Raw genomic sequence first — 27,425 nt, forward strand, 5'->3', positions numbered from 1 at the left:
GCAAATGAAGTTGCCCACTGGAAGAAAAAAGAAGTTGCATTTTGTTTAAATCAAACACTAGTTTAAATGAAGATACTAGTCTGAAGAAGAAAACAGCTTTTTATCGAACGTAGTACTGTTATTTGAATGTAAAATCTAAGGTAGCAGTGAAATGTAGTAAGAAGTAAAATCCACTGGCTCTGATGTATTCATTGATATAAGCCAAGATCAGCTCAAAGATCTCAGCCTCAGGCTAACAATTTCCTTTCTTAAGGCAGATTTTATGTAAAGTGTGGTGTTTTTTTTTCTTCACCTATAAAATGATAATTGGAAGGGCCTCTATAGCTCTAGCTTAGCTCTTGACTTGCTAGGTGACACAGCAATTTATGTAACTTGTCTGTACCCTAATTTGCTAATCTAGAAAAAGAGGACAGCAAGAATGATTATGTGTCTGTCCATTAGCATGTGCTCAGTCTTCAGTAGGAAAGACAAAGGTTGATCTTCAGTGATAAAGAATATTATTTTCTTGTCAAGAATGGTGTTCAGGGCAAATGTTAACAAATCTGCCTGAAAAATACTGTTGTGGTTTGTCTTGGGTCTGGAACAATACTGGGGGATAAATTGTGCAGAAGATTCTTTGTGGGTAAAATCTTTAGAAGTGGCCGTATGTTTTATTTGTCTGGAGTTTGAGGTGCTCAGGTAAAGAGCCATGAAATGCATTACCAGATCTTGCCAAAGACTGGAACACCCTCATTGTGGGTGTTGAGTTCATTGAACATCTCTTAGATGGGGTGCCAAAACCAGAAAATAGTGCTTGTGAAAATAGCACCTAAGCCTGTAGCTGTTGCAAAAGTAATTGAAACAAAATATGCTGATTGTGGGGTTTCAAAGGTGAAGAACTAGGTGACCAAGACTGCAAACTACTTTTTGTTTTTAAATACACAGGTCAAAGTGTCTTATGTTTGGTTTTATTGGCACAAGGATCTGTAGTAGAGTTCTGAAAAATTTCCTAGTGTCTCTGGATACTTTATTATAAGAAATAATGGCTGACAAAGGTTAATGTTTCCTGGCATATCTTACCTTTCCTCCTGATGAAAGTCATTGCTTTGGGGACAGGAAAGAAATGTAGACACGAAGTTTATTCTGCCTGTGCATTTGATTATCTCAGCATTACATTTACGTGAGTTTGTTTTGGGGGTTTGTTGTTCCTGTGAGTAACCCCCTGAACGTGCTCTCAGCGGTGATCAGACCCTCTGACAAAGACAAGGACGTGGGATGGAAATGCATAAGCCCCTGGCACTGGTTTGATTCCATTTAATAGGAGGAATGGGAGTTTGTTGGGCATTAAGCCAAACCAAGCGCTTTTGACAAATCAGCTGAAAATATACGATGAGCTCCACGTCTGATGAAGGTCTTTGGCACAGCTCTTACCCAGTGAGGGTGTTGGGCCTTAACATTTCACCAGTTCCTTCAGTAAGAGAGTGCCTTTTTGCACAGCACCTCGCCGATGGCTCCCTGGAGCGCTGGGAGGGCTCGGGAGTTGCAGGACTGCACTTCCATGAGCGACGTGACGACTCGCACTCGTGAGTGCGATGCCTCTACTAGGTCTTTACTGAAGAGTCCTTGCCTTGACTTCTGAGGCTTTTTTTCTCTTCTCCTGCCATGCTTTTCTTCTTTTTCCTTTCTGCTTTCAATATCCTTCTTTTCGCCCTTTTCTGCTTATGTGTCACTCATGAATGCACCCGCACACTTGTTGACAGCCTCTTCAAATGAATCACTCCTTTCATCTTTCACTTAGGTGTGGTTCTTTTCCAATTTCTTTTGCTTTGCTTGTCTCTCTTCATACTTATTAGTTTTCTTCTCAAAACTCCGCAGCTCTCTAATGTAAAGGTTTTATTAATATTTAGTGGCAAGAACATTTCCAGAGAAAGTGGTTTTAAGTGCTGCCATCACTGTTCAAATGGAATCTGAGTTTTAGTTCACTCTGCTGTACTGAAGGGCTTCTTTGTCAGGGGAAATGCAGTACCACCTCTGAGTCAATATTTTAGTTTGATCAGATAATAGGAAAGGTATAAAAATGCACATATGCACTGAAGGCTGTTAATGTCTCTTCCTGTGCTGCACAGTTATTCTGGTGGCAGTTTATAGCACAGTAGTGGGTTTAAAAGGTATGAGAAGCCATAGATGGGTTGTTGGTTTACTGTGTTGTTGAGAGCTCTAATTTGCTGTTCTTTTTTGTTGTTGTTTTTCCTTTTTTCATTCTCTCAAATAGCATATAACAAGATATGATCCAGACCCTTTCAGTTTCTGGCCACAAATAGGATTTTTGTGCAAGAAAGCAGATACTTTCCAAGATTTATGGTACACAGCTGGGTCTTCTGTTGAGAATGCCAAACTGTGCCGGCTGCGCCCGAGACAAGGGATGTGCAGCTTGTGCTGGTGCTTCTCAAACACTTGTGTAGGTAAGGGTGTGTGACAGCAGTGCATAGAGGCAAAAGCATTTGAGCAAGAACATTTCTGTTTTGATGGATGGATTTCAGGCCAGAGTAGTTCCCCTGTGGGACTGAGGCAGTAAAGGTCTCGGCAGCACGTGGGCTCCGGCAGTGCTGTCGCCTTCTACTGCCTCAAAATGTACATGAGTGTACAGCATCACTGTGGAGTGAGTTTTACTGCTAACATTAAAAAACTCCAGCATGAAAGTATGGCCAGTGCTTTAGTCAGAATATAGCGTCTGTGCATATTGTAATGAAGATACTCAGCAATAATTAAGAAAATATGTAGAGACCAAACAATGGACTCGGATCCCGGTTACAGCTTCCTGGGCTGTGACAGATCTGTTATGTCAGCAAGTAACTTCAGATAACTGAAAACAGGAGTGTCCTCCCAGACTTGATGTGGTGTGTAACTGCTGTCCGTGCCTTCTGCTGCGGAGAGAGAGATCAAGATCTGGCATCCACATGTCAATTAACTGAAGATATCCCTGAATTTTCATATGGGTATTTCAGGGCAGATAAGCTCAGCTGAAATGTTATGGAAATGTGGACATCTGTCATATAATGACAGTGAATGCATTTGCAAAAGATATTCTTGGCAAGCCACCCAATTTAAATTGCTTTAGTTTTTATTTGTTTCATGGGAGGAGGGAGCAAGAGGCAGAGATGAAGAATTGTCAGACATTTAGCCCTTCTAACTCTTTGTCCTCATAATTTAGCTTTACCTTTAAATGAAGGGGAAAGGAAGTATTGCCAGGATGCTGCTTTCTAAGCAAACAAACTGCATGGGCCAGTGGAGCTGGAGGCTGGATGCAGGAAGCTCCTGGCTTCCACAACGTGCAGCACCAAAGCCACAAGGCACTTGTGGTGCAGGGCTGAACCACAGCCCTTCTGCTCCCTCTCACCTGGGCTTTTCTGCCTCTATTGCTTCATTCTTTACTTTGCAAGTCTCTTGGTCCTTTTCCATCTCTTTTTGTTGTTTTTCTTTCAGTTCCACTGTTGCTTCAGGCACTTTTTTTGGGTTTTGCATCTTTGCCAGCCTTTTCCAGTCCTGGTACGTTTAAGTGTGAAATGCAGGTATGACCCTTAGGCACACACTAGTTTATTTTTAAGCCCTTACAACACTTTGCATTTCCCTCTTTTTTCCCCCTTCTGTTAGATTATCACATTTTATATCAACCCATTTCCAAATCTTTCAAAACCCCTTTTGCTAAGATCTTTGGGTTGTTTTTTTTTCCTCTACATGATATGGTTTTAGTTATAAATCTAATGAGAAGATGGGAACGGTTTGGTTAGTATTTATTTTTTTTTTTTGTAAAATCTGTGTCACTCACAGTACAATAATGTTTGTCTTCCCCTTCCAGAGCGTGTAGAAGAACAGGGAATCCTTCAACTAAAATGTAATTAAAACCCATTGAACGAACCCATGTTAACCTAATGATGTCATCAAATATTTGCTGAAAGTAAATCAACAGCATCCACCCACCCTATTCTTTCATGTGCTGCCATCCTCAGTTTAAATTAATAGGTCATTAATGGAGCAACTTTAGTTTACAACAGCTGAGGTTCCAACCAGTCTTTGTCTCAGGGTGTCCCAAGCACAGTGCTTCCATCTTGGTGCGCATGGGCACCAAGAATGGGAAGAGCATACAGGTTTGATGTTACCAAAATACAAATTCAAGAAAAACCTGGTGTACAAAAAGACTTGCTGTTTAGAAAGAAAGATTATTATTTTTTCAGAGTATTTTCCAAAAGTCTGGAATTACTTTGTAGTCATGATTTTCTAATACAGTCCACTGATTTTTCCAGATTTTAAATAGTGGTGGTCTTTATATGTGTGGCCTCCAAGATTTGAAGGTGCTACAGTCTAGAGCATTTTTCTCATCCAGGTTCATTAGCAAAAGAGGTTTGTAGAGGATCTGCCACTTTCAGGTTGTTTCTGAAGATGTGTAGCCAGCAATGGTTTTGGCTGCTCAGAAATTTGAGTATACTTTAAATACGCTATGAGGATATGTGGATTTCAGCAGCAACATGCAGAAGTAGAGGTTTATACTGAGTTCTTTGAGAACAGGAATTATGGTGAATAACTGCATCATTTTAAAATTGTCTATTTTAATTGACAGGAATGTTCCCTAAGAAAAATAGTTGCTGTTTTGTTCAGCGCATTATTAATCCAGCAGAGCAACATACTGCAGTTTATTGCTTTCTGGTTTTCCTTTCTCCTGCCTGTTTGAAACAAGCTGACAAAACCAGCCTGTGTTTATTTTGAGCTAATAAGGAAATTGAGGGCTGGGGAAATCAGCAAAAAGCTTTGAAAATCAGGTAGTAATTGAACTGGTGTGGCAGTTACCCAGCAGGAAGGATACACTTCCCAGTAAACCGCTTGCATCTGGGATAAAAGGCAGCTGGAGAATGAGGTCTTGGGCATGTGCTGAGGTAGGTCTCCAATGGGAAGTGAAGAGAGCAGTGCCCAGTGGACAGGAAAATCGTGTTCTCTCAGAAGGTTTAGTGAGGTGACTGCAAGTGTCCTCGGGGCAGAGATGGACTGGTTTTTTTCCTCCTCAGCTATCCCTGCGTGCCGTGGGGAAGTTGCGAGTCAGGCAGCAACCGGCAGGCTTCCTCCGGAGGGGCTGGCAGATAAACTGCTTTGCACTACAGTGGTTTTCATTCATGACTGTCCTTATCAACAGTATGGATTGAAAAAATGATGTTTTCTACTGGCTCAAGTAGAAAGGCTTATGATTAGTTCTCTCCCTCAAAGAGTATCCTGTTCTACACAGGGGTCTTTATTCTGACTGTGAGCAGGGTACAGTGCAGGGTTTGCCTCTGGCACTATGGGAGAATGGCCTGAGTATCCTTAACATTTTGCAGTCAATGTGAGGGAGATGCTAAATTTCCATTCATCTAATTTTTTGTTATGTGATATTATGGGGTTGAGTCAGATTTCCTGTGCTTTCTATTCACTAGAGTCACGTGTTGACATTAGATATTTTGTAGATTTACTTGCAGCAGAAGATGGAATTGCACATTTAATGATTTCATTTCCCTCTGTTACGTTTGTGGCAAAATGTACAGGAGATATTACGTGGTTTTTACCTGCTTCAGACAATGTGCTTTCTGCAGCGGTATAATCTGCACACATGGAGGAGGTAACATGCAAACATGCTTTAGCTTGGGCACAAGGGCTGGACGGGGGCAGTAGGGAACGTTAGCAGTGTGGGATGAGCAAAAAGCCCAATTCCTTCTCAGACACTGGTGTTGTGCAGCACATTTTATTCAAAATGACTCAAGAGACTTAAAGTTGATACAGATTTCAGCACTATGTAGCCACAACTTTGTTCCTTCTGTCTGATTTGGTTCCACTTCCACAACTTTGTTACTGGATAGTGAATGAAATGATCTGTCCAAAACGTGGACACGTAGGATGCCCACTTTTGAGTGGCTGAATGCAAGTGCATTCAGTGTGGAGCTAGAGAAGAGGAGGAAGGGAACAGGATTTCTTCTCCCATCCTCAAGGTCCTGCTTAGGTTCTAGTTGTAATCTGGGTTGGGCAGTGGCAGAGAAGGGACTCAGTGCAAGGAAACTCAGGTCAAGTTCTGCTGGAAGGCTAAACATTGTCATGCTCCCCGCTGGCAAGCATCAGCTGTGATGATAGGTCTGAAACACACGCTCTTCTAGTCTCCTAAGGTACCTTTTGGCCACCATTTTGGCAAAGTGCCTTTTCCTCTTGTTTTGCTTCACTGCCTCAGAACTCATAATGCAGTCGGTACTGCTGAAGTGTCTGCAGGCTCCTGTTTTCAGACGCCACCATTTTGGCAAAGTGCCTTTTCCTCTTGTTTTGCTTCACTGCCTCAGAACTCATAATGCAGTCGGTACTGCTGAAGTGTCTGCAGGCTCCCAGGACTTGCTGAGGAACAGGAGACCCATGTTCAGGCTGGTCCCCTCCCCATCATCTGCTAGAATAAGCATCCTCCAAAGAAGGAAGAAACTGTACTGCCTCTGTGGAGTGGCATCACCTGAGATAAGAATTCCCTGAGCTGGAGGATGTGGCTCCAGGGCTACAAAACCAGCCTTCTTTTTTTAAGTAAAGCTTATGTGTCTCATCAAAGACAGAAGGAGGAGGGAGAAGGATGTCCACAGGGCAAATACTAATTTTCAGTCTCCTACCAACATGTGTTGAGAACGCTGTCTGCTTAAAGCAGTGTGTCCACAACAAGTTTCTCATTCTTGTGAAGAGAGACAGAGATACACTGCATACGGCACAGAAGAGGCAGTGGAGGACAGCTGCCTGGAGGAAGGCCTGAACTCTGACAGGAGCACAATTTGCAGGAGTTCTGGATTTTCTCATATTCAAGGAGTTTAGATGGATGATCTACAGCTTCATCATACTCATTTTCCCAGCCTTTTAATAGCAGTATTTATATTTAACCATTCAAAACTGACCAAAATCTTTCCTGGCCCTGGAGTCAGTAAAGGAACAGAGTACTTTGAGTTATAAAAAAGACAAAGCTGACTGACAGAATTTATCCTAAACCAGAATTGCTCCAATCTGCTTTATTACCCCTTTTCCTTCCTCTTTCCTTTCCCGAAGTATAGCATTAAGTCCACCCAGTCACTAACAGATCTATAGATCCTTTCCAAAGAGAAATAAGTCCCTGCTCCTTACATATTTCCTTTCCCCAAGTATAGCATTAAGTCCACCCGGTCACTAACAGATCTATAGATCCTTCCCAAAGAGAAATAAGTCCCTGCTCCTTACATGACAGCAAATTGTTACTAGTTGTTGCTGTGTAGAATTGGAGGATGATGCACTGCACGCTGCCCTAAGTGTGTGCTGGTCTTGTCAGCCCAGGCATGAGCCCTACCAGTGCCCACTAGTGCGGTTTGCACTGCACCGTTGCTCGGCAGAAGCAACGAGTTTGGGAGACGAGTTTGTGCACCAAGTGGGCTTTCCTATTCAGGCTCAAGGTACCTTTTCCTTGGGCTTAGCGTGTGCACCATTCTCAGTTTATTTAGTTGATTTTAGGGCTTTTTGAATACTTGAGGTTCAGTCCTGCAGTCTGGATGCAGACGATTGTTGGGATGGAGTCTAATGTGTTCAGTGCCCCTTTGGCACTGCTGTGAGCAGCGTGGTGGTGGTTACAACAGCCTGGGCATATCCCAACAAAATCATGCACAGCGTATAAACTTGCTTTGGACTGGGCTACTTGTCAATGAAATATTTTCAGGCAGACTGGATCTGTGCAGTTCAGCCTCGTGTCATCTTGCTGTGGCCTTTTCCTCCCACACCCACCTTCATTTCTCCCATTGTTTAGATTATAGACACCCCCAAAAAGACTCTGACGTGCTATGTGCTTGCTCAGTGGGGCAAATTAGTGCACATCAGGGCACTGATGCTGATCAGAGGCTCTTTCCACTGTCATTATTTTTCCTTCAGAAATGCATTTCCCACACACTCCAGCAGGAATTACTGCTACATTATTTCTTAATGTTTCCTACAGTGTTTCTTACTCTGTAAGAAAGGAAATTTTCCTCTCTCAGTCTTTGAAAAGTTTTTCTCCTTTATATTTCTCTTTCCTTTTTTTTTTTTTTAAACAAAATTCTGCATGAAGAATGACAGTGAAAGATGACAGTAGAAGAGCAGGTCAGGTTGAAAGCACCTTGGAACTGTCTACTTGGGCCATCTCTGTCCGTGCAGCTATCCCGTTGCTGTCCGTGAATGCAGCAGGGGTATTTTTAGCACTCCTCCAAAGCAGGATGCTTGCTCAGGTTACCTTAGCACTGCAGTCGCTCCAGGAGATGCTTTACATCCTGCAAAGTTTGAGGTGATGATGCTGTAAGAGTTTAGGTAGCTTGCATTTGTTTGGCAGTGTCCTGAAGAACGCTCCCAGGTGTTTACTGGGAGTAAACAGCCCCTGAGGTTGTCACTGTTGGGTATAAATGGACACCTCGTAGGCAAGCAGGGGCTGTGCCCTTGCACTGGAGCAGCCAGAGGCAGGGAAGGAGTGAACTGGCAGCCCGGAGCTCCTGGCTCCTTCCCTGGTCGGCTGTGGCTGAGCTTGTGTTGCAAACCTTGCAGCAACTTTTAAAAATGTGAGTTGTGTTGAAGGAACAACCTCCAGAATCATTGGGATAAAATTAGACATTCTCAAAACCTTCCCTTGGAGTCACAAAACATCTCTCTGAACCTTGCTGCACTTTTGTGAGGCAACATATATATATATGAAATTTTAATACTATGTCCTGATTTTCCAGATAGACACCCTTGAGGGCCAGAGTGTTTGGGTGACACTCAACACTAGCACTTGAGCTGCATCACACGGGTCTTGGTTACTGTGGCGCAGAAAGAGGGGGACTTTGGAGTGAAACATGCCTTCAGTGCTTCTCAGCCTTTTAAAAAAAAATTTAAAAAATTGCCATCTGTTTTGATTAGCTACCAACCCTTTTCTTTATTAAATAGTTTTTAATTTTTTGCGAAGGATCCCATTAGGATGCCAGGAGGGGCGGAGGGGAATTACTGCTCTGCCAACGAGCCAGCTAGCGCCACTGGACATGGCTCAGCCTCTCAGCAGTCTGACTCAGTGGTAAATGCTCTGAAGGTAACGCTCCTCCGGTACAGTCCATGCAAAACGTCCTGTCTGTTACTCAACATGTGTCGTATTGTCCTGGCAACATTCCTGTGGCCACCACTGGGATGTTACTGTCATGAGCGGGATTGTTTTTCTGTTTGTCACTCATTGCATCTGTGGACTGTGTGTTTCTCGGGGCAGGGATCTGGCCCTCACAAGGGGGGGTAACACCACCTGTGTCCGCTTTCCAAGTTACCTACACTTGTACAATTTTAATTTGAAGCTGAAAGTGGTGTCTTTTCTGAATAAGGAAGTCTTTCTACGTCATCTAGGATGCGTATTTGTTTTCCAGTGGAATATAATGGATTCCTGTAACCCATGCAGAGAGAGATACTTTAATGCAAAGATAAATAAAAATAAAAATAGCAGAACTTTGGGCTGAAGACCATGCATCGTAATCCCAAGGTCAGTGTTGAAACTTCTGTGAGAGCAGCTGTGATTTACTCTGAAATCAGAGTTGAATTGCAAAGACCTGTGTTGCATTGATAAAGAGCAACTGACACGAGCAATCAGAGGGACAAATTTGAGAGTTCCTACCTGTGTCAACAGTGCAACTCTTGCAATTAAGAGAACTTAGAAAGCTGTTACAAGTTGCAGTGGTTTATCAATGACCAACTGGCTGAGTTCAGTGTTCCACTGCAGCATGTGCATCAGCCATGTCTGTGCTCCTCTGGAGAGGATTAAAAACTGATGGTGAGCTGAGCAGAGAGCGTGGACTTTGTATCCCTGTCTCCTAATGTTGGCTCCGACATGACTGTTTTCTGGTATTTTGTGCACTTCTCTCCTGTACTTCACTCACAAACTAAACTGCTTTAATATTCATTCGGTTAAGTGGGTGTTATTCCCACCTATACAGACATTGCAGGGACATACTGGTTATTTGGAGGAGGTAGGTTTGCACTCCTTCAGGGGAGAGCTGGAAGGGACTCGTGTAGACATTTGCTCTGTTTTGAAGCTTTGTGGAGATGCACAGATCACAGTAAGAGCTCAGTAGTGCTGTTGACTTGCCTGGACATCTGAGTTCATGAGCAGAGTGATTATCTTCCACATGGCTGGGTGACATTGACTTCTCCTCTGTGAAGCCTGAGGAAATAGGTTTATGCAAGTGAACTGTGCACAAATTACAGCAATTAGATCCCTTCCTGTAACATAAAACTTGGCGTGGGGCTTCACCGCAGCCACCTCGCCTGGTTTTCTGGCTTCAGAACGGGGGAAGGAGCAGCAGAGTGCTTGAGCCCCTCTCCACATGCACACATTTGCAGGTCCCTACTCTTAATGGTCCCCTCAGCAGCACTCTGCCCATGAGCACACTGATCTTCCCCTCATCCAGGAGATTTATGGTGAACCACTGTGCCTGGCTGCTTAGGAGTGACCAGTTCAACTGTACTCCAGGTCCTGTGTGCATCTTCCATATATTTCACCAGCTGGTGCCTAGAAAATAAAACTAAGGCAATTCATTTATCAGGAAAAAAACCCCAAACCTTTTTGTAGTTCTCTTAAAATACCCATTGGCAAAGACACTTCCCTGAATGGAACATTTAACAACATGTTTTTGACAACCTGTAACAGCTGGTTGGTCTAAGTGAAATATTTGAACAATGGCTGATACCTTGGTTGCTGAAATGGATTGATAAGAAATATACAGAATTTGGTTCAATATGATACAAAAGCTCAGCTTTTAGATTGCTAGGAGGTATTGCAGCAGGCAGAAATAGATATAAACGATACTGTTCTATTCGAAATGGAAAGTGAGCTGTCAGCTAAACAGACTGCCCAACCTTCCCCATCCCCAGCCAGGGAGGAGAGACCCTGCTGTTTCCCAAAGTGAAGCATATGGGTTTGATCCTGCCTGGCTGGGGAACGCAGAGCTCCCGCTGCATCACTTAGCAGAATCAGATGCAGGAGGAAGAACAAGCCAAAGTAAGGAGCCTGCTTTTCCTTACAAATTTGGCAATTTGGTATTCCTTCAAGAAAGAAATAGTCTTTGTTACAAAACCTCAGCATTAGTACAATCCCATTCCGCACAGCAGGAAATGTATTTTAAAGGGACAGATCCACAAGAAAACAGAGGGAGATCGTTGCTAAAAATAGCGATGTTTTTTGTCTGAGAAATGAGGGGACTTAAAAAAAAGAAATTGCGTGTGAATCTTCCCCTGGTGAGGACAGTGGTCTGAAAGAGAGAGAAAAGCTTTGCCTTGCAGCTGGTCTGAGAAAGGCTCCTACATGACCTGATCCCTCACGCAGGGTGGCTGAAAGAAGAAATTGCTGTGTGTATCCCCGTGCCTGAAACTGGGCGATCCTCCTCACCCTGCCAGTATTGTGGGCTTGTTACCTATGTGCAAGTGGTATCATCAGGGATATAGAAGCAGTTAATTCATACAGCAGGATGTGTTTGTTTTCTTTTTGCAAGTTGCATATGACCAAACTGCATGCTTGTGTGTGGAGATGTGCCTATTCCACATAGGTTTGCTTTGCAGAGGAGGGTGTCTATTTCTGGAGTGAATCATTACCTAGTCTGTTTGCCCAAAAAACCAAGGGCCCAGGCTCACCTGCAAAACTGGTGTTGGGCTTTCCTGTCCTGAGTTCAGTGTCACCTACTAGAAACTCCACTATGCCATCTACAAATTAAAGTGAGGTATGCTTTAATTAAAGACAAAGTCTGGGCTAAGTATAGGAGCAGCTGCAGAAAAGTTAAGTGTTCTGTGGTACCCAGGAGGTCAGGCATGAAGATTTAATGATCCCTCCTGCCCTGAAATCCAGAGCGCTGTAATCAGTCTAATTATCTTTAAATGCAATTGGTCAGTTATGTATGTATGCCAATGCTCAGGAAGGACTCATGAAAGCTTAACTATACTACCGCTCTTATTTGTGACTGCAAAACAAATTTGTAAAATAAAATTTCCTTTTTTTTTAAACTTACCCTTGTCTTGGAAGCTGAGGAAAATATAAACCAGCAGGCTGTTAAAGACTCTTAGGACTCTTACCACTACCTTAGTGAGACAGAAAAACTGTGGCTGGATAAATGTGCAGTATAAGTTTAAGGTATTTAATTTTATATTCTATGTTGATCCTGGAAATACCTGAAGGTGCAAAGCAGTTTTTTTTTTTTAAATGCTGACAATATGCCCTTGAAGATTTTATATGGAAATTAAGTCAATTACTGTTTCGGTAACGCAATTACTGTTTTATTAGGAATACCATAAGTTTAACATGTTGGCTAGTATTGATCAGAAAAATCTATGTGTGATAATATTTCTGCAATAAAGTACTGTATGACTCAGCTGAACTGAATTTGTCCTTCTTAAGAATAAAATTTGGCAAGTATGACAAAATCTGGCAGCCTCAGTTTCCCCATCTGTACAATGGCACCTATATATTTTCCTGCCTACACTATTCCTTTGTAATTTATGGATAAAAAAGCAGTTTCTAACTAATACATATTTAATAGCAATCCATAAAAGTTCTCGTGATGTAAGTGATGCCACTTCTAAAATGCTAATATACTAAATCTGACATTATTAATTCATTTTTTATAAATCCCAAATATATACTTGTATTCTGCCTTGTCTCATTGCTCCCCAGCCATTCAAAGCTCTGCCGCTGTCATTGAAATGCTACCTTTTCTTCTGACTTTTATAATCTGTGTCTGATTTGACTATTGATATATTATTATATGTTTAAACTAGTTGGTTATTTCCTTTCTGCTTTTACTTTTTCTTATATCCATCTAGTCCATGTTAAAAGTACAGTGGATTTGCGGTAAACTAATTATAACTTTTCTTTTCTTTTGCATTCTCATTGCAGTTCCTTCCAGCTTGTAGCTCACTGTTTTGCTCCAGCTTTATGCACTGTGGGTGTTTTACATGAAACATTTGCCACAGCATCGTTTGCCTTTGAAAACAGTGGAATGATGACAAGTTTCATTTTGGGCTCTGTAATTTTGGTGCATAGTCTTGATTGGCATTAAATGCATTTTTTTGGATGTGTAATTCATGTTGTAGGAACTTCATGGTGTTATATGAGCATGTTTATATATTATTAAGATAATGGCTGTGGGAATTCTCTCCTCAGGGTGCCCGTATGGTATTGGTACCACCTCATCAACAATGTATTTGGGAATGGTTTTGCATTTTATTTATATACTTGCATTGTATTAGGAGAACGTAGCATCAGGTTTAGAGGTAGTTTGTGAGCATGGAGGTAATTTCAAAGCACAGGAATTGTCTGGATTAAGTGTGGAGGGTTGTTCTTTGTGATTTCCGTCAGGCTACCGGTAAGTTTTATTCACAGGGCTGCAGCACACTCATTTGGGAGCCTGGAAGCCAACGGGAAGATGCCGGATGGGATTGGTGGGGTGGCTGGGCAAGAGGGGTCAGGGAGCCCAGAGCTCTCCACGAGTATTTCATGCTGCACGTGAAGTACCATGGGCCTTGAATGCTGTCACAGCCGGCAGGTGACAGAGCTGCTGTCATCTGCAGTTAGGGTGCAGGTTTCTGCCTGGCTTCTGGGGAGATAATTTCTCCATCCTTTCACTCCCGGGTGTTGGGAATAAGCTAGAAATTAATCACCATGAATATAATCAACCTCAGAGCTGTCCTTTATTCAGCCAAGGTTTCTGCTGAAATTTTGAGTGAGGTTTTTAGTATTGAACTTTCTACTGTCATAACTATTTAAAACACATTCAGGAATGTTCAAGTGTTATGGGTTTTTTTGAGTGCTTGTAAATGCAAAGTAATTCCATTAGTGCTGCTTGTGACAAGTCAGCATTGAACAAGTGACCTGAGAAGAAAACAACCCTATACGCAAATTCAAAATGCGTATACAATACAGAGGGCCAAATAACTCTGTGTGCAGAAGGCAGCAATATGTAAGCTATGATGACTGTGCAAAGAGCTGTACATGTGCCAGCACAAAAGGAGAGTTTGGTGATACATCTGCAGAAATTTAGCTATATCATCTCGTGTTTCTGAAAAGAAGGCAAATCAAATTACTCTGATGCCTTTGAAACCCAGGTATCTGTTGCACTGTATGCACAAGCAAAAGTGGTTACTGGTAAATATTTCACTATTTCTATGAAAATGGCAGGAGACTATTCCTTTTGACCCCACCTTGTAATTCTGCTTGGGATGCCAGCTTTGCAGGGCTGTCTTGTATGTGTTTTTCCATTGCTAGCAGTCAGGGGTCATTTTTTCAGCTGGAAATAGAGGACTTCGGGAAGTGTCACCTTTTAGTTTATTATTGTGTCAGCATTAGCTGCTTGGTAAATATCGTCTAATGCTTATTGACCAGAAAAATTGTTGAAAGGCATATGTAGGTACAATGTGCCTTCTCACAAAAGCTGTCCAAGAGACCTTTCTTTTTGATAATACTAAGTTAGGAAAATCAGTAACCAAATGTTGGAAAGAAACACCTGTCTCATCATATCCAGCCCTTTGCCATTTCCGATGGCTCAGCCACAGACTGCTGTTTTGGGAGATTTCATCCACTTTTCATCCTTTCACCATGGCACAGTGTTTCATAGTACAGCAAACATAACTAAATCACATGTATTTTTATGATAATAACTTCTGACTTCAGGCTGCAAGATTCTGGTTACATTGAAAGTTTGCAGGGTTTGAGTTATGCCCGCCCATTGGTATTAAATACAGTCACCTTTAAAGGACTTCACTTTTTTTGGTCCTGTGTAGTAAGACTGTAGTCTTATTGCTTCCAGTCTTGGAGTGTTTCTGTTTTTTGTGCTTATACTCAGGTTTTCTTCAGCAAAGGCTGAGAGGAACTGGATTATTTTCCCATCCCTCAAACAGAACAACAGTAGGATCTTGGTGTTGTTCAGCCTTTGCTCATCAGCTGTAGGAACCGTGGCTGGTAGTATCTTTTCAGGGTGTTAGCTGCTTTGTGTTTCTTCAGTTCCAGCTAATGCAATCTCTCTTCACTCCTGGGCTTTAGGCAGTGTTAAAATACAAATAATAAATAATGACAATGGAAAACAGATTTTGCTTTTCTCAACTGTCATAGGGCTATTGCTGCAGAGATTAATGAGTGGTCTAGTAGCAGTTATGATTTAGTTGGTTGCTAGTTGATTATTTTTAAACAGAAATAATCTTAAATTGCAATACACAGTATGGTGGTAATTGCCACTTTTGTTTCTGGTGGGCCCTGGAAGAGATGCCTGGTGATACGACACAAACAACTGATTCTCCTGCTTATAATGTGTCAATCTTTCTATAAATCATTATAAAATACTTTCCTAAACTTTTTTGTTATAACTTCTCTGCATTTTTAATTCCATAATTGTAACATGGATGTTATGCAATCATGAATGGGAGTAGATGTGAGTATGAGGAAGGAAACCTTTATAATGTATAGTCTACACTAAGAAAAAAATTGCTAACTTCTGTTGCATTGTAGATTTCACTTTGGTTCAACAAAACACACGAGCATGTATAGAACAGCGACTACATGCACAATTCTTCTGATCTCAAGGAAGAACAAATTAAATAAACACTTTTAATGTCTTGCTTGACTTTAAGAGAACAATAAAATCTTTGAAAAATAGGGGAACTGCTCTGTGCTGTTTAAACTAGAAGTGTTTAGACTCCTCTAGACTGAGCTTCGTGCTTCTGAATTGCTTTCTGCAAGAAATGTGGTTTGGGAAATAGTTGAACAAAGTTTCAGTTGAGGCTTGTAAACACCCTCAGTCTTGTATCTGAAGCACAAAATATCCCGGTGATGCCTGTGCTGGTTCATTTGTCTCTGTTTTTAATCATTTTTACCTAGAAGCATGTGCTTTCTGTGTTCAGAAGGAATGTTGTATCCCTTGAGAAGTATTCTCTCCCCCTGTTGTGTGTCCCTCCCCTCTGTCCTTACCTGTGCTGCATGGTCTGCTTAATGAACGTGTGGCATTTCCAGATGCATGTCTAATGAGCACCAGTATACTTTCACTGGTGATAATGAGCTCTCTTTTCATCCCTCCCCCTAGGTTGTGTGGAGGAAACTTGGAGATGCTGCAGGGTCGTGCCCTGGAATTAGACAACATTTGTCAGGAAATCAGTATAAAGGACCTATGTAAAAGGCCCTGAGCAAGTCCTCTCTCTGAGAGAAAGAGTTTGAACTGCCGATGAGAGAGAAAGAACTGAGTCTGTCCACAGCGACTTCCCAGCTGACAACGGGATGTCTATGCACTACACGAGACTTTGCTGAGATTCTGCACAGAGGTCTTTGAGAAGAGCCGTGTTGTCAGCGTTCCCCAATACTGCTGTTCCAGTATACTGGCTAGTGAAATGCTGCTGCTGCATCGACACTTCAGCAACACCACATTTAGAAGCACTGAGGTATTTGCATCCTAACTAAAAGATAATTGGGATTCTGCAGGAGTTACCTAAAATAAGTTTTATTTTGGTTAGTTGCAGTGAATCTCTAGTTAAAGTCTGAACAAATTTTGCCACTGGATTTAACAGAGATTTTTCACCAGACTGGAGAGACATTGATAAACTGTGCCTTTGGTCTCCACAGTTTTGAGAAGGTCACTTCTGAGTAACTCACACTTCAGTCTGTAAAATATTGGTTAATGGTGCTTAGGCAATTTCCAGATGATTCTTTTTGCTTTGGTAGAATACCTGTCTTTGGAGGTGCTAAAAGACCATAAAGTCTCCTAACCAGCCAGTAGTGTAGCATAACTACAGTACTTGTAGTGAAACGCAATTTCTTTCTAAATGAAAGTAAAGATAGCTTTCTTTTTGATTCACTTTGATGCACATCTTCTGAAGACGTGTACGATGTTCGCAGCCCTTTAATGATCAGAATACTTAGGTATCACTATTACAGGTCTCAAATCAGAATTTCCATCAGAGGTTTTTTTTTTTTTTGAAATATTTTCCAGTTGTCAGGATGCTAATTTCTACTGTTTAATTTAGAGACATGCTGGTTTATTTAACGAGAGTCTAGGATTTAAGGATTTAAAAGATTGCACTGCATTATAAAAAAGCTTTTCTTGCCACTCTTGCGTTGTTTCAAAGAAAAAGGTTTTATTATACTCAGAGCATGTCTTTCATTATTATGAGGCAGAAAGGTGTCATTCAGATTTCCTGAGATTTGACTAGACGGCGCCCTAGATGTGCTTAGTTTATTTTTATCTATGTGTATGATACTAGTTGTGTGTATTGAATTGCAATGATAGGTATTTTGTGTATATCTAAAAGCAATGATAGTTTCATGTATGAATGTGCAACAGGCTTGTGACTGAATGCTGTTGCTTAACTTTTTACCGTAGCTGAGCATCAAAAAGACTAATAAAAGTTTAAAAAAAAATAGGAATGCAACAATTCCTGGGTTTCTGGTTTGTTCTTGGTTACTACGATTTGAGCCAAAGTCAGAACCTCTGTTTTCTCTGAGCTTGCAACGTGCTGTATTCGTGGCCTATTTGCAGTGGAATGTAGCTCAGTTGCTGTACAATCTTTTGTTATATAGGAGTATGATGTAAATCTGCTAACTGTCTTCAGAAAAAGTGTGTTAATTTGCAGCAGTAATTATATTGGTTTCTGTTGTTATTTTTACTTGGTACCATTTGACATAAGGCCTCTGATCTAGCATTGCTTTCTCGGGCAAAACTCCTGTTCACTCCTTCTCCTGGAGTTGGAAATGCAGAATCTGGCCTTCCATTTTGAAACATTGCACTCTTCCGTAATTTCTTATATATAACCCAGACCAAACAGTTGTGTTGTCTGTTATCTTTACATCTTGTTTTCTCCCATACATATTGTTTGCATAGTTAAACTTAAATTGTTGTATTCCTATATATCTATATATATATATGTATGAAAAGATGTAAAACATGTACTTGTGCCTGCAGTATGTATGTGCAGGGGCTAATTTGAGGGACACTGGTCTTTTGACACGACACTTGTGTAAATTTTGATACTGTATTAAAACTATTTTTTTACAGTTCTGCATAAGATTGGGTATCAAGTATCTGTGTTCATCTTAGCAATGGTAATAAATTATAGAATCTCACCGGTGTTGCTGTCCTTTAATGATGGAAACCACGAGGTGTTTGGGCTCACGAGCAGGTTGCTTTGAAGGAGCTGTTTGAAATGTTTCCTGTTTGGTTGAGAAATTGTTGTGGATTTTGTTCACTTGCTCTCCGGGTGTCTTAAAGAATCCCAGATATGTGGACTTGCTTATATCTTTTATGCTAACTGGGGTAGCTACTGTATGTAGTATACATGGGCAGCAGGCGCTGTGCAGCAGCTCCAGATTTCCACCAGCTGCGTGCCCCAGGTGTGAGGCATTAAGTCCCCAGCCCTGCTGCAAGGGCAGCCCCAGGGCACCCCCCCAGGGCCCCTCCTGCTTCCACAGTGTGCCTTCCAGGCAAGGACGGGGTGACATGGAGCTCCTGGAGCCCTTTCCCTCAGGTAAGAGATGTGGACAGGTTGCTGGTACGGGGGGAGGCTGGTTGTGTCCTGCTGTGTGTCGGTGGCCTCCTGTGCCCACTGCATCCCTGCCCCCTGGACTGGGCTCCCTCGTCCCACCACGGGCTGTGCATGTGGGGGGGAGAGTGCAGCGCAAGGGCTGCCCCTTACTGCTTGTGCCAGTGAGCAGGAAACTTGCATTAAATTTTCTGGAAAAAAAAATACTTAGTACAATCAGTATCTTGAAGCTGATCAATCTGTGGGGGCTTATGAAAAGGAGAAAGTGAGTGGTATGTGTGTGAAGAGGGTCAGTGTTCTGGAGAGGTCCCGTAGCCTGCTGCTATGTCTCTGTGCTAATGAATAAAAATTAGTGTAGTAGTTATGGACATCCATCTTACCTGTCTTGCTCTCTGCCCACACGGTTTGGAGTTTTTCAGTACAATGTAACTGTGGACTCCTCATTCGGTTGTTTTTAGCATAATTCTGCTTCAGTCAAAAATGTGCACATGTTGTTATGGGCCCATTCTCAGCTTCTGAGCTGAGCGTGAATGAGCTATAAAATTCACTATGTGAGTGAATTTTAAATAGCACTTGCATCGCAGATGCAGTGAGTGGATTTTACATTCGGGAGTGGAGAGAAGCTGCTTTGCTGAAGGGTTAGAAGGTAAAGAATGGCAGTTTGTTTTTCAGCAAGTGAATGGTTTCAGTAGAGCCCGTTCCCCAAAGGTTGCAGCTGATGGACATGTTTATGAAGGTGGCACGAAGCCAGCGTGCCCTTCTTAACATTTTGAGCACAGCCAGCCCAAACAGCCTCTGCGGCGTGGGGACGGCACCTGGCCCTGTGCTCCTTTGTGCTGCCCAAACCTCTCAAACACCAAACGCCCCACAGGCTTCCTGCACCCACCCAACAAATACCACTCTTGCTGGGGCACTGGTTCGTTTAATTCTTTATACGTTTTTGAAGTAAGTCCCAGGGTGGTGTGAATTCTTTATACTGATCTTGCCAGTTTGATGCAGAAGAAAGTGGCTCAGCCACATCTTTCCCCACTTTCAGGGTGGAAAAAGTCTTGATGGGACTGTCTTTTATTTTAAATTCCTGCAGAATGGACTAGCAAATGCAGCTGCCAGATATGTAATGCCAAGACCTCCTTATATCTCCATACTTGTCTTTTCCAGGCTCAGGTGAACCAGGTGCACAGGGATCCCAGCCATGAATGTCCTCAAGCCGGCAACTAGTGCTGTGACTCTGCTCATCCAAAACCCTGAAGGTAAGAACAGCTGACTCGATAGCAGCTCTGTCTAGGTTTAATAAATGGAGGTTCTTCATTATTTAATCAACCAGGGAACAGGCATTTGCTGGGCTGCTTCGTGATGGTGGTAGTTTCTAGCACATATAGTCAGGCCCCAAAGTGATCGCGAGATGGCATTTGCCAGAGCTGGCAACTCCCATCTGATACAGGCCGTACTGGGAGCTGGGGGAAGGAGAAACAACAAATAATCTAGTAATAACTGGATGGTTTTCTTTTTTTGTGTTTTTTTTTTTTTGTTTGTTTTAAAGAACCTCTCTCCCTTTCTTCTTGCTGAGTTCAAAGTCATCATGGGTTTTTTTATCCCAGAAATAGCATGGTGTGGCTGAGTGTTAAGAGACTGACATGCTTGGAAATACTACAAACCTCCTGGACCAACAATTGGACTGGGACTTAACACTGAAGTTTTCAATATGCAGAAGAGAAACTTTAGTTGTTATGAAAAGCCAAATAATGGGACCACTTCACAAAAAGATCAGAGAAGAGGGGAAGAGATGCTCCTGGGTACTTTGGTGGGGGGTCAAACAACCCAAAAATGGTAGCGTGAATGAAAATAAAGTTATAAATAGTCTAACACAAATACAAATATTACAATGTTTTAAAACTTGAGAGAACATGGACCAGAGACGTAAATTTTACTTGAATCTTTCTTACCTGAGAAAGCTCAAATATTTTCATGGAAGTTATTAGAAAACTGAGAAATATTCATGGGGACTGATGAAAAATAAATAAAACTATAGCATCTTCTGATACTGATATGAGATCTTTGCTGGCTGTGCTGGAGCCGGGCTCTGGGTAGCTCCAGCTCTGTCCAAGCATTTGTGGTTCTTCTCATGCTAATGGCTGGTGGGGAAGGACCGCAGGGACTTCATTACATGCTTCCATCTGAAACAGCTTCCTAAACACCTGGCTCCCAAAGAGGTGCCAAAATAATAATAATGAATTATTTAATATGTTTGTTAGAACATAATAATTACTCTCCACTTGAATAAGAATTTGTTACAGTTTTCTCTTCAATGCAGTAGCCGTGGCCCTGAAGTTTGAAGTTTCTTTGGTGGGGTTTACCCCACTACAGTGAATCTGTTGAAGTAAATTTTTAAAATAATTTATTTATAAGTCTCCAGATGAAAAAGTAAAGGAGAAAAATAACTTAAGGAACACATCCCCAGACTCTGGAAAGAAAGAGGATGAAGGGAAGGGGGAGGGGGACCTGTTCTGCCAGGATCTGGGCTGCAGGTGAATCTTGTGCAGTGTTTATGTGACTAGCAGGATAATCCGTTTGCTCTGCAACTCACCTGTGCATGTGGCAATCATAGAGGCTGGAGAAAAAGGCTGTGTGAGAAAGGAGGTGTTTCGATGTTTTCACATGTGATTTTATTTATTTATTTTTTATCATTCCTCTTGATAAATGCCAGGGGATGGGGTTGGCCCATGGGCAGTAGGGCTACCTAGGCCTGAACACTTCGGCTGCAGAGCAGGAGGGGACTGGTGCCGTGATTTTTCAAGAAGCTTTGAAAGTCCCTAGGAACACAAGGGCCTCTTGGCTCAGGTGACTGCGTTGAGCCCTGTTAAACTGTAGCATCACTCATGGCTTAAGCATAAAGGTCAGAGAATGAAAGAAAAACACTCAGGTTTTGAGATGGCCTTTCAAAATAGGATGTGGTGTGTTGTCAGAGTGGTGGGAATTGGCCTGAACATCAATCTGTGGCATGGGGCTGTCGAGCTGCTCTGTTTTCACAGGCATTAGACTTTGTAAAAGAGGAAATACACAATCTAAAAATACGTTTTTTTTCTCCCCCTCCTGAAAGGGAAGTGTTCATAGACTGCTGCATGTGCCCATTTAGAAAGCCCCAGAGCACCCCAGAGCCCACCCGACACAACCTTGAAAATCCCAGGAAAAGCACACCATGAAACACGGAAACGTTTCCATGGGAACTGTTCCTCTACTCTTGCTAATAAAACAGACTTGTAACACAAATGATAACAGCTCCCAATTTCTGCACCAAACTACAAACAGTGAACACTACAAAGGGAACCAGTAAAAAGCAGAAGTGTAAATCAACCAAACTGCTAAATTAGGTACGTGTGTGCCTTCCCACAAAAAAAAAAACCAAAACCACAAACAAAAACCCACAAGCATATAAACAAAGCCTTCAGGAAAAAAAAAAAAAAAGAAAAAAGATCATTTTAATTATACCATATTCAGCCAACATAAACCCCATGGATTGTGTGAAATCAGGTTTGTTCTTCTGATACGCAGCAGGAAACTCTGTAGCAGATCAAATACGTTCAGGGAGGCTGTCTTGCTAATTGCTGCTCCTAGCTGAGCCAAAGCAAACTATTTAGACAAAGGAGAGAATTCACTTTTTATTTAGTATTAATTATGAAATAGCATGTCTGCATGGGCTTCACAATAACACTACATTTCCTGGAGAAAAAAAATTGTAGTTCTAATCCCGTGAAATAATAAGAGAATTAACTCCTTGCTTCAGGCTGGAACCCCAACATGTGCTTACAATTAAGCGCAAGATGAATGATGTCTTGAATAAGGCCTTTCCTTCAATCACAGCAGATTATGAAACTCATTGTAAAGCCTTCTTTACAAGCATTCTTGTGTGATCTCACCTTACACTGATGCTAAAGCAATGTATTCTTTTCTTTCTGTTGGGACTTTTAAACTTCCTTTTGTTTTTTAATTTTTTAAGCCTGTTGTTATGACTATTTTGCAGCATCCCGCTGGCTTCTCACTGAAGATTCTGGAGTTTTGTACTGGGTATTTTGGGTCTTGGATGCGTCACTTGGGCATTCTCACTTTGTGCTGCCAGTAGCCTACATATGTTGGCTGCAGGTTTTATTTTCCTCCTATGCTTTTCCCCTGCAGCATGCAAGTGGTGTCTCAGAGCGGCTTAGCTGAATATTAGCAATTGTAGCCATGGACAAATATAAACCAACATGGCAGGGAAGAATTTGTGATATTGAATGCCAGAAGTGAGTTGTTCTCAGACTTGGTTAATCACCTTCTACACTCGGGCAGCAGGACTGGAGTTGTTGATGTTCAGGCCAGATGGTCACATGGCCTGATAGAAAAGGGGAGCAACGATGAACTTATAAGGATGTGCAGCCAAGTTCGTAGGAAGTGGATGAAAAGATGCAGTAGGAATTGGCTGGGGTTGAAGGCTTCTTCTTACTGTTGTGTAACAGGTCCTAGTAATCATTCTAGTTTTGCTTTCTTTCACATCAAGCTTTGAACATGCATAACTGCAAAACTGCATCTTGGAGGCCCTCTGCTCTGAGCGGTGCCATCTAAAAAGACAAATCTTCAACAGCATGGGAAGAAATCTTCTCTCCAAGGGAACAAGATATCACAGATGGCATGAGGACCTCTAAATCTCAGGCTTTGTGGTTCGGTTTCTGTCTTGCAGCACTAGGATGCCTCTGCCCTTGCTTAGCTGCCTCCCAGCACCTCCATCCGTCAGCTCCCTGCAGAAACATTAGTCTGTTGGTCTGCACAATGTCACCCTTCTGCGTCAGGGCACTGTGCCTCACTGGCAGGGCTGCGGGCAGCCTTAAATGGCCAACAGGTCTCTAGGGCTGGAAGGAGAGCATGTGTTAGATGCCTTTTAATGCTGAAAGCACTTAAAAAAAATATTTAAAAAGCACATCATGGGCATTGAGCCTTTCATAATGAGACATGAATTAAGAGCTGCTACTGAACTTATGTGCTGTATAGTAAGAGAATGGTATGGATTATTAGTTTCCTAGTTGTCAGGATCAATATGTATGTAGCATGGTACAGCCTGCCTTTTGCCCATGTGGGTCTGCATGCAGGTACACATGTGTGCACACCAGGCTTTATTTGAAGGTCACTGAAACAGGACTTGCGGTACAGCCTGCCTTTTGCCCAGGTGCTCACAAATGCTCTCTGGGTCTGCATGCAGGTACACATGTGTGCACACCAGGCTTTATTTGAAGGTCACTGAAACAGGACTTGGGTTAGCTTATGGTTGGGTGCATAATGCAGTTAGAGGGTGTTGCAGATGGAGTCTTGCACTCTGTGCAAAGTCTGTTCTCTGCTATAATGCCCAAAGGGTAGTGTCTTTCTCATGGCAAGGCACTCAGCACAGTTCCTCAGCTTTCCTCATCAGGGTGCTGATCTGGTATCAATGAGCTAAAAGGAAAAACTCAAAGTAAAATCAAAAGCAAAAAAGTTTGTAGCCAAACTGATTGTTTGGATCCTGTCAGCCAGTGGCACCTGAATGAGTGATTTAAAAGTAGAACAAGCTCCTTTGGGATCATCTGCTCCCACACACAGGTAGAGAACCTCAAATCCAGATGAGGTAACCGGTAGCTAAGAGGACTCCAAGCTCCTATAGTAAATAAACTATGTGTACATGTTAAACAAAACAAAGACTTTGGCCTACCAGAGATGAATTTTAGCTAGAAACCATTATTGAAATGTTCATCTTAATTATTTAGTAACTTTAAACGAGGGGAGAAAAGGTAATATAATGATGAATGATTAAACCTTGTCTCCATAAATCACATTAATAACATTAGGGAGGGAAATGAAATAGATGTTGAAGGCATTGTAGTCCAAGATGGCCTCACTAGAAGAGCAAAGCTACATCATTAGCACATTGCTGTCTGATTCTGTACAGGAAAATACTCTCAAGAAGGGCCAGCAGTCCCCACAGTTCAGGTGCACCCTTGCTGCATTCCATGGGGAGAGCCTGGCAGCTGGTCCCTAGACAAGCTTGTCTTGATGTGGCAAAGCAGAGCTGCCATCATCCTTTGCCCGCTTGGAAAGGGCTGTTTGGGCTTGATGCACCGCACATGTTTTGCAGCCATGTGCAACTGGGCAGAGAGGGAGAAAGGCAGGAAGGCACCGGTATATTTCTGTAATCATAAATTATGCCGGATGTTACTTGGAGTTCAGCCTCTAAATTCTGTGTTGACCCCCATAGCACGTGGCTGTAATTAAGCTGTCTGCCAGAGCGGGTCTGCCCGGTGATTACATGTCCGGGGCTGCCTGCACGTGACGGCAGAGGAAAGGGGTCAGGCACCTGAGGACCTTGACAAGCCACTTGTGAACAGAGGAGCTGTTACCACAATTTAATCAGGCTTTGGAAAACATGCTGAAACAATTCATAACAAGTAAACAGGATAGGAGTGGTCTGCAATCATCTGCAGGGGAAGCTGTTGCCGTTGGCCATGGCATCTGCCAGCAGCTGAGTGCCCGCAGGGAGCTGTGTGTGGACCAGACTCTTGGCCAGACCATACCAGATGTGCAGGGTTTATCCCTGTGCGTTGGTCACCCCTAACCAGCCACGGTGTTGATCTGTGTTCGATCCAGTTGGATTATCTTCATGGTGAAAAAGTTTTTCTTATATCTGCTCAGAATTTCCTGCGTTCCCATTTGCGTCTCATCCTTTCACTGGGCACCTCTGGGGAGAGGCACATGCCTTCTGCTCCAGCCATCCTGGTCGCCTCTGTGGACTCATTCCAGTATGTCCATGTCCATCTGGAGAGCCCAAAACTGGAGCCAGCACTCCAGATGTTTCACTAGTGCTAAGGAGAGGAGGAGCGTCACCTCCCTCAGCAGCCCCATCTTCTAAGCCCCATAATACTGTGGCAACAGAGGCTATGTTGATACTGTGACAGAATGGAAACTACAGGAATATTCGCATATAACATCCATAATCCATATGTGCTTATGTTAAGCAGTATCTTTACTGTGTCTAGCAAAATGTTTCTGCAAGTGCTAATGCAAAATTAAGATTAATGAAAAGGCAAGTATGTGCCAGCAGTGTGCAATAAACATGCTGCTCTAAAGTAATTGTGGAGAATTTTTCAGATTAAAAAAAAAGATAGAGCATTTGCTTCAACAGAAAAAAAAAAAAAAAGGTGGCTACTTCAGACTATCTGAGCAGCTTCGCTCGGCCCTTTGAAGCTCTTCCTTTTCTCAGATGAAAGATCCATGTGACCATACACTTGACTTTATCCCTGCAAATACCCCTGCCGTAGCAGGAAGAAGGAACAATGGAGAGAAGATGGCTTTTGATAACATTCAGACATTGATCTGGTCTAGCTACCCAGCCAGCGGTGCTGAGACAAGCGCAGATAAGGGCTTATCTTTGATCTTGATGAAATAATTGATGCTTAGCATCCTTCAGCCACGCTAACGCGCCGGTTGAAAACTTCCTGCTCTGTTTTGGTTCTGTGCTGTTAACGAAGGGACGGAGGGGCTGGCTCCTCTCTCCCCTCCCGTCGCACAGGGCCGTTTCTCACCTTTTTCCCCTCGCGCCTCACTGCCGGGCGCCATTTTGTCTGTTGTTAAACCCCCTTCCCCTGAGGGGCCGGGCGCCATTTTGTCTGTTGTTAAACCCGCTTCCCCTGAGGAGCCGAGCCACGCCCTGGGCCGGGGCAGCCCCCGCCTCCCTTCACAGCGAGACCGCCGCCCGGGCACTCCCACCCCATGCAGGTACTCGTGATATATATTAAAAATTCCTGCTGAATTTGCTCCCTAAAGATAGATGGGTCCCACAACAAGCTCTGCATTTTCCAGGTGGGCTGAAGTACCTCCCCATCCCACTCCGTGCCCTCTCCAAGGCGGGCATGGAGGACATGGTGCCTGGCCTGTGCTGTGGGCAGACCCAGCTCCTCCCTCCTTTCGTGAGTATTTCTCCAGGCTGGCATTAAGATTTGGGAAGTACTGGGACCTCTGTAACTGTGTGTGTGCTAGGGCACAACCCTGTCCCCTCCCCAGCTGAGCTCTGAGGGTCTGAAGGGGGAAAAATGGGTTTGAATTTGGACATTTCCAGTCATTTGCGTCTTAGAGGGAAAAGACTATTTCCTTAGGCAGAATGGCATCTACATAAATAATTTGTTCCTCTGCTTATTGCCCATGGGTACCTGTGCGTGCTCAGCAGCCATCGGTAGCAAAGACTGAGGAAAACATTTTGAATGCAGGTTATAAAAAAATGTGTTCTAAGTCATATTTGCTGCATTTTAGTTTTCTGTCATCATAGAAACTATATAAACAGCAAAGTCCATAAATCAGAGCAATTGCAAGAGGGAAATATATTTAGTCTAATTATCCCATGCTATTCTTTTGGATGGGGAGGAAATACTGGCAGCCTGTTTTGGTTGGTTGTTTTTGTGTTTTGTTTTTTTTTTTTTCCTAGGAGTAATTAAATATGTTCCCTAAAAGGTTTTTGACTAAACTGCCTATAAAACACATTTGTAATTCCTATTTCACACATTACTAGCCTCTGTATTCTGGTGGCCTGAACAAGAGGAGCTAAAATGAGATAAATTAAGGGATGGTATTAGAAGAGAGCTGTATAACCGATCCAAAATAACAGTCTGGCTTGATCTCAGTTTCAGAAGTGTCTTGTAAGTTTTGATTCTTTACAGAGAAATAAAGATGACCAAAGGGCAGGAGAAATGTGACTGCAATGCTAGAGTCTTAGCTAAACTGTACTGCACACAAACCCTTTTTTTTTTTTTTTCTGTTTTCGGTTACCTGAGTGATCCCTACAGTATTTAAATCCACAAGGAAATGCAACACTGGTTTAGCTGGACAGACATTGACCTAAAAGAAAGGACCTG

The 27,425-nt window shown here is 42.6% G+C and overlaps 1 protein-coding gene across 3 annotated transcripts in view; it reads left to right on the forward strand.

Annotated features, from left to right (window-relative positions):
* The window catches only part of CCDC85A (coiled-coil domain containing 85A), an 82,879-nt gene extending 65,485 nt beyond the window's left edge, over positions 1-17,394 (forward strand). For 2 of the 3 annotated variants that reach the window (XM_014966479.1, XM_014966480.1), the window contains one exon: positions 16,080-17,394. In XM_014966479.1, the coding sequence (XP_014821965.1) occupies positions 16,080-16,169 (90 nt within the window). In that variant the 3' untranslated portion in view covers positions 16,170-17,394. Of the gene's footprint in view, positions 1-8,950; positions 9,071-16,079 lie in introns of all 3 variants that reach the window. The other variant, XM_014966478.1, reaches the window with a different exon arrangement.
* Positions 17,395-27,425: the final 10,031 nt, after the last annotated feature.

This window comes from Calidris pugnax, unplaced genomic scaffold, assembly GCF_001431845.1.
Source record: "Calidris pugnax isolate Ruff unplaced genomic scaffold, ASM143184v1 scaffold31, whole genome shotgun sequence".
NCBI classification, from domain to species: domain Eukaryota; kingdom Metazoa; phylum Chordata; class Aves; order Charadriiformes; family Scolopacidae; genus Calidris; species Calidris pugnax.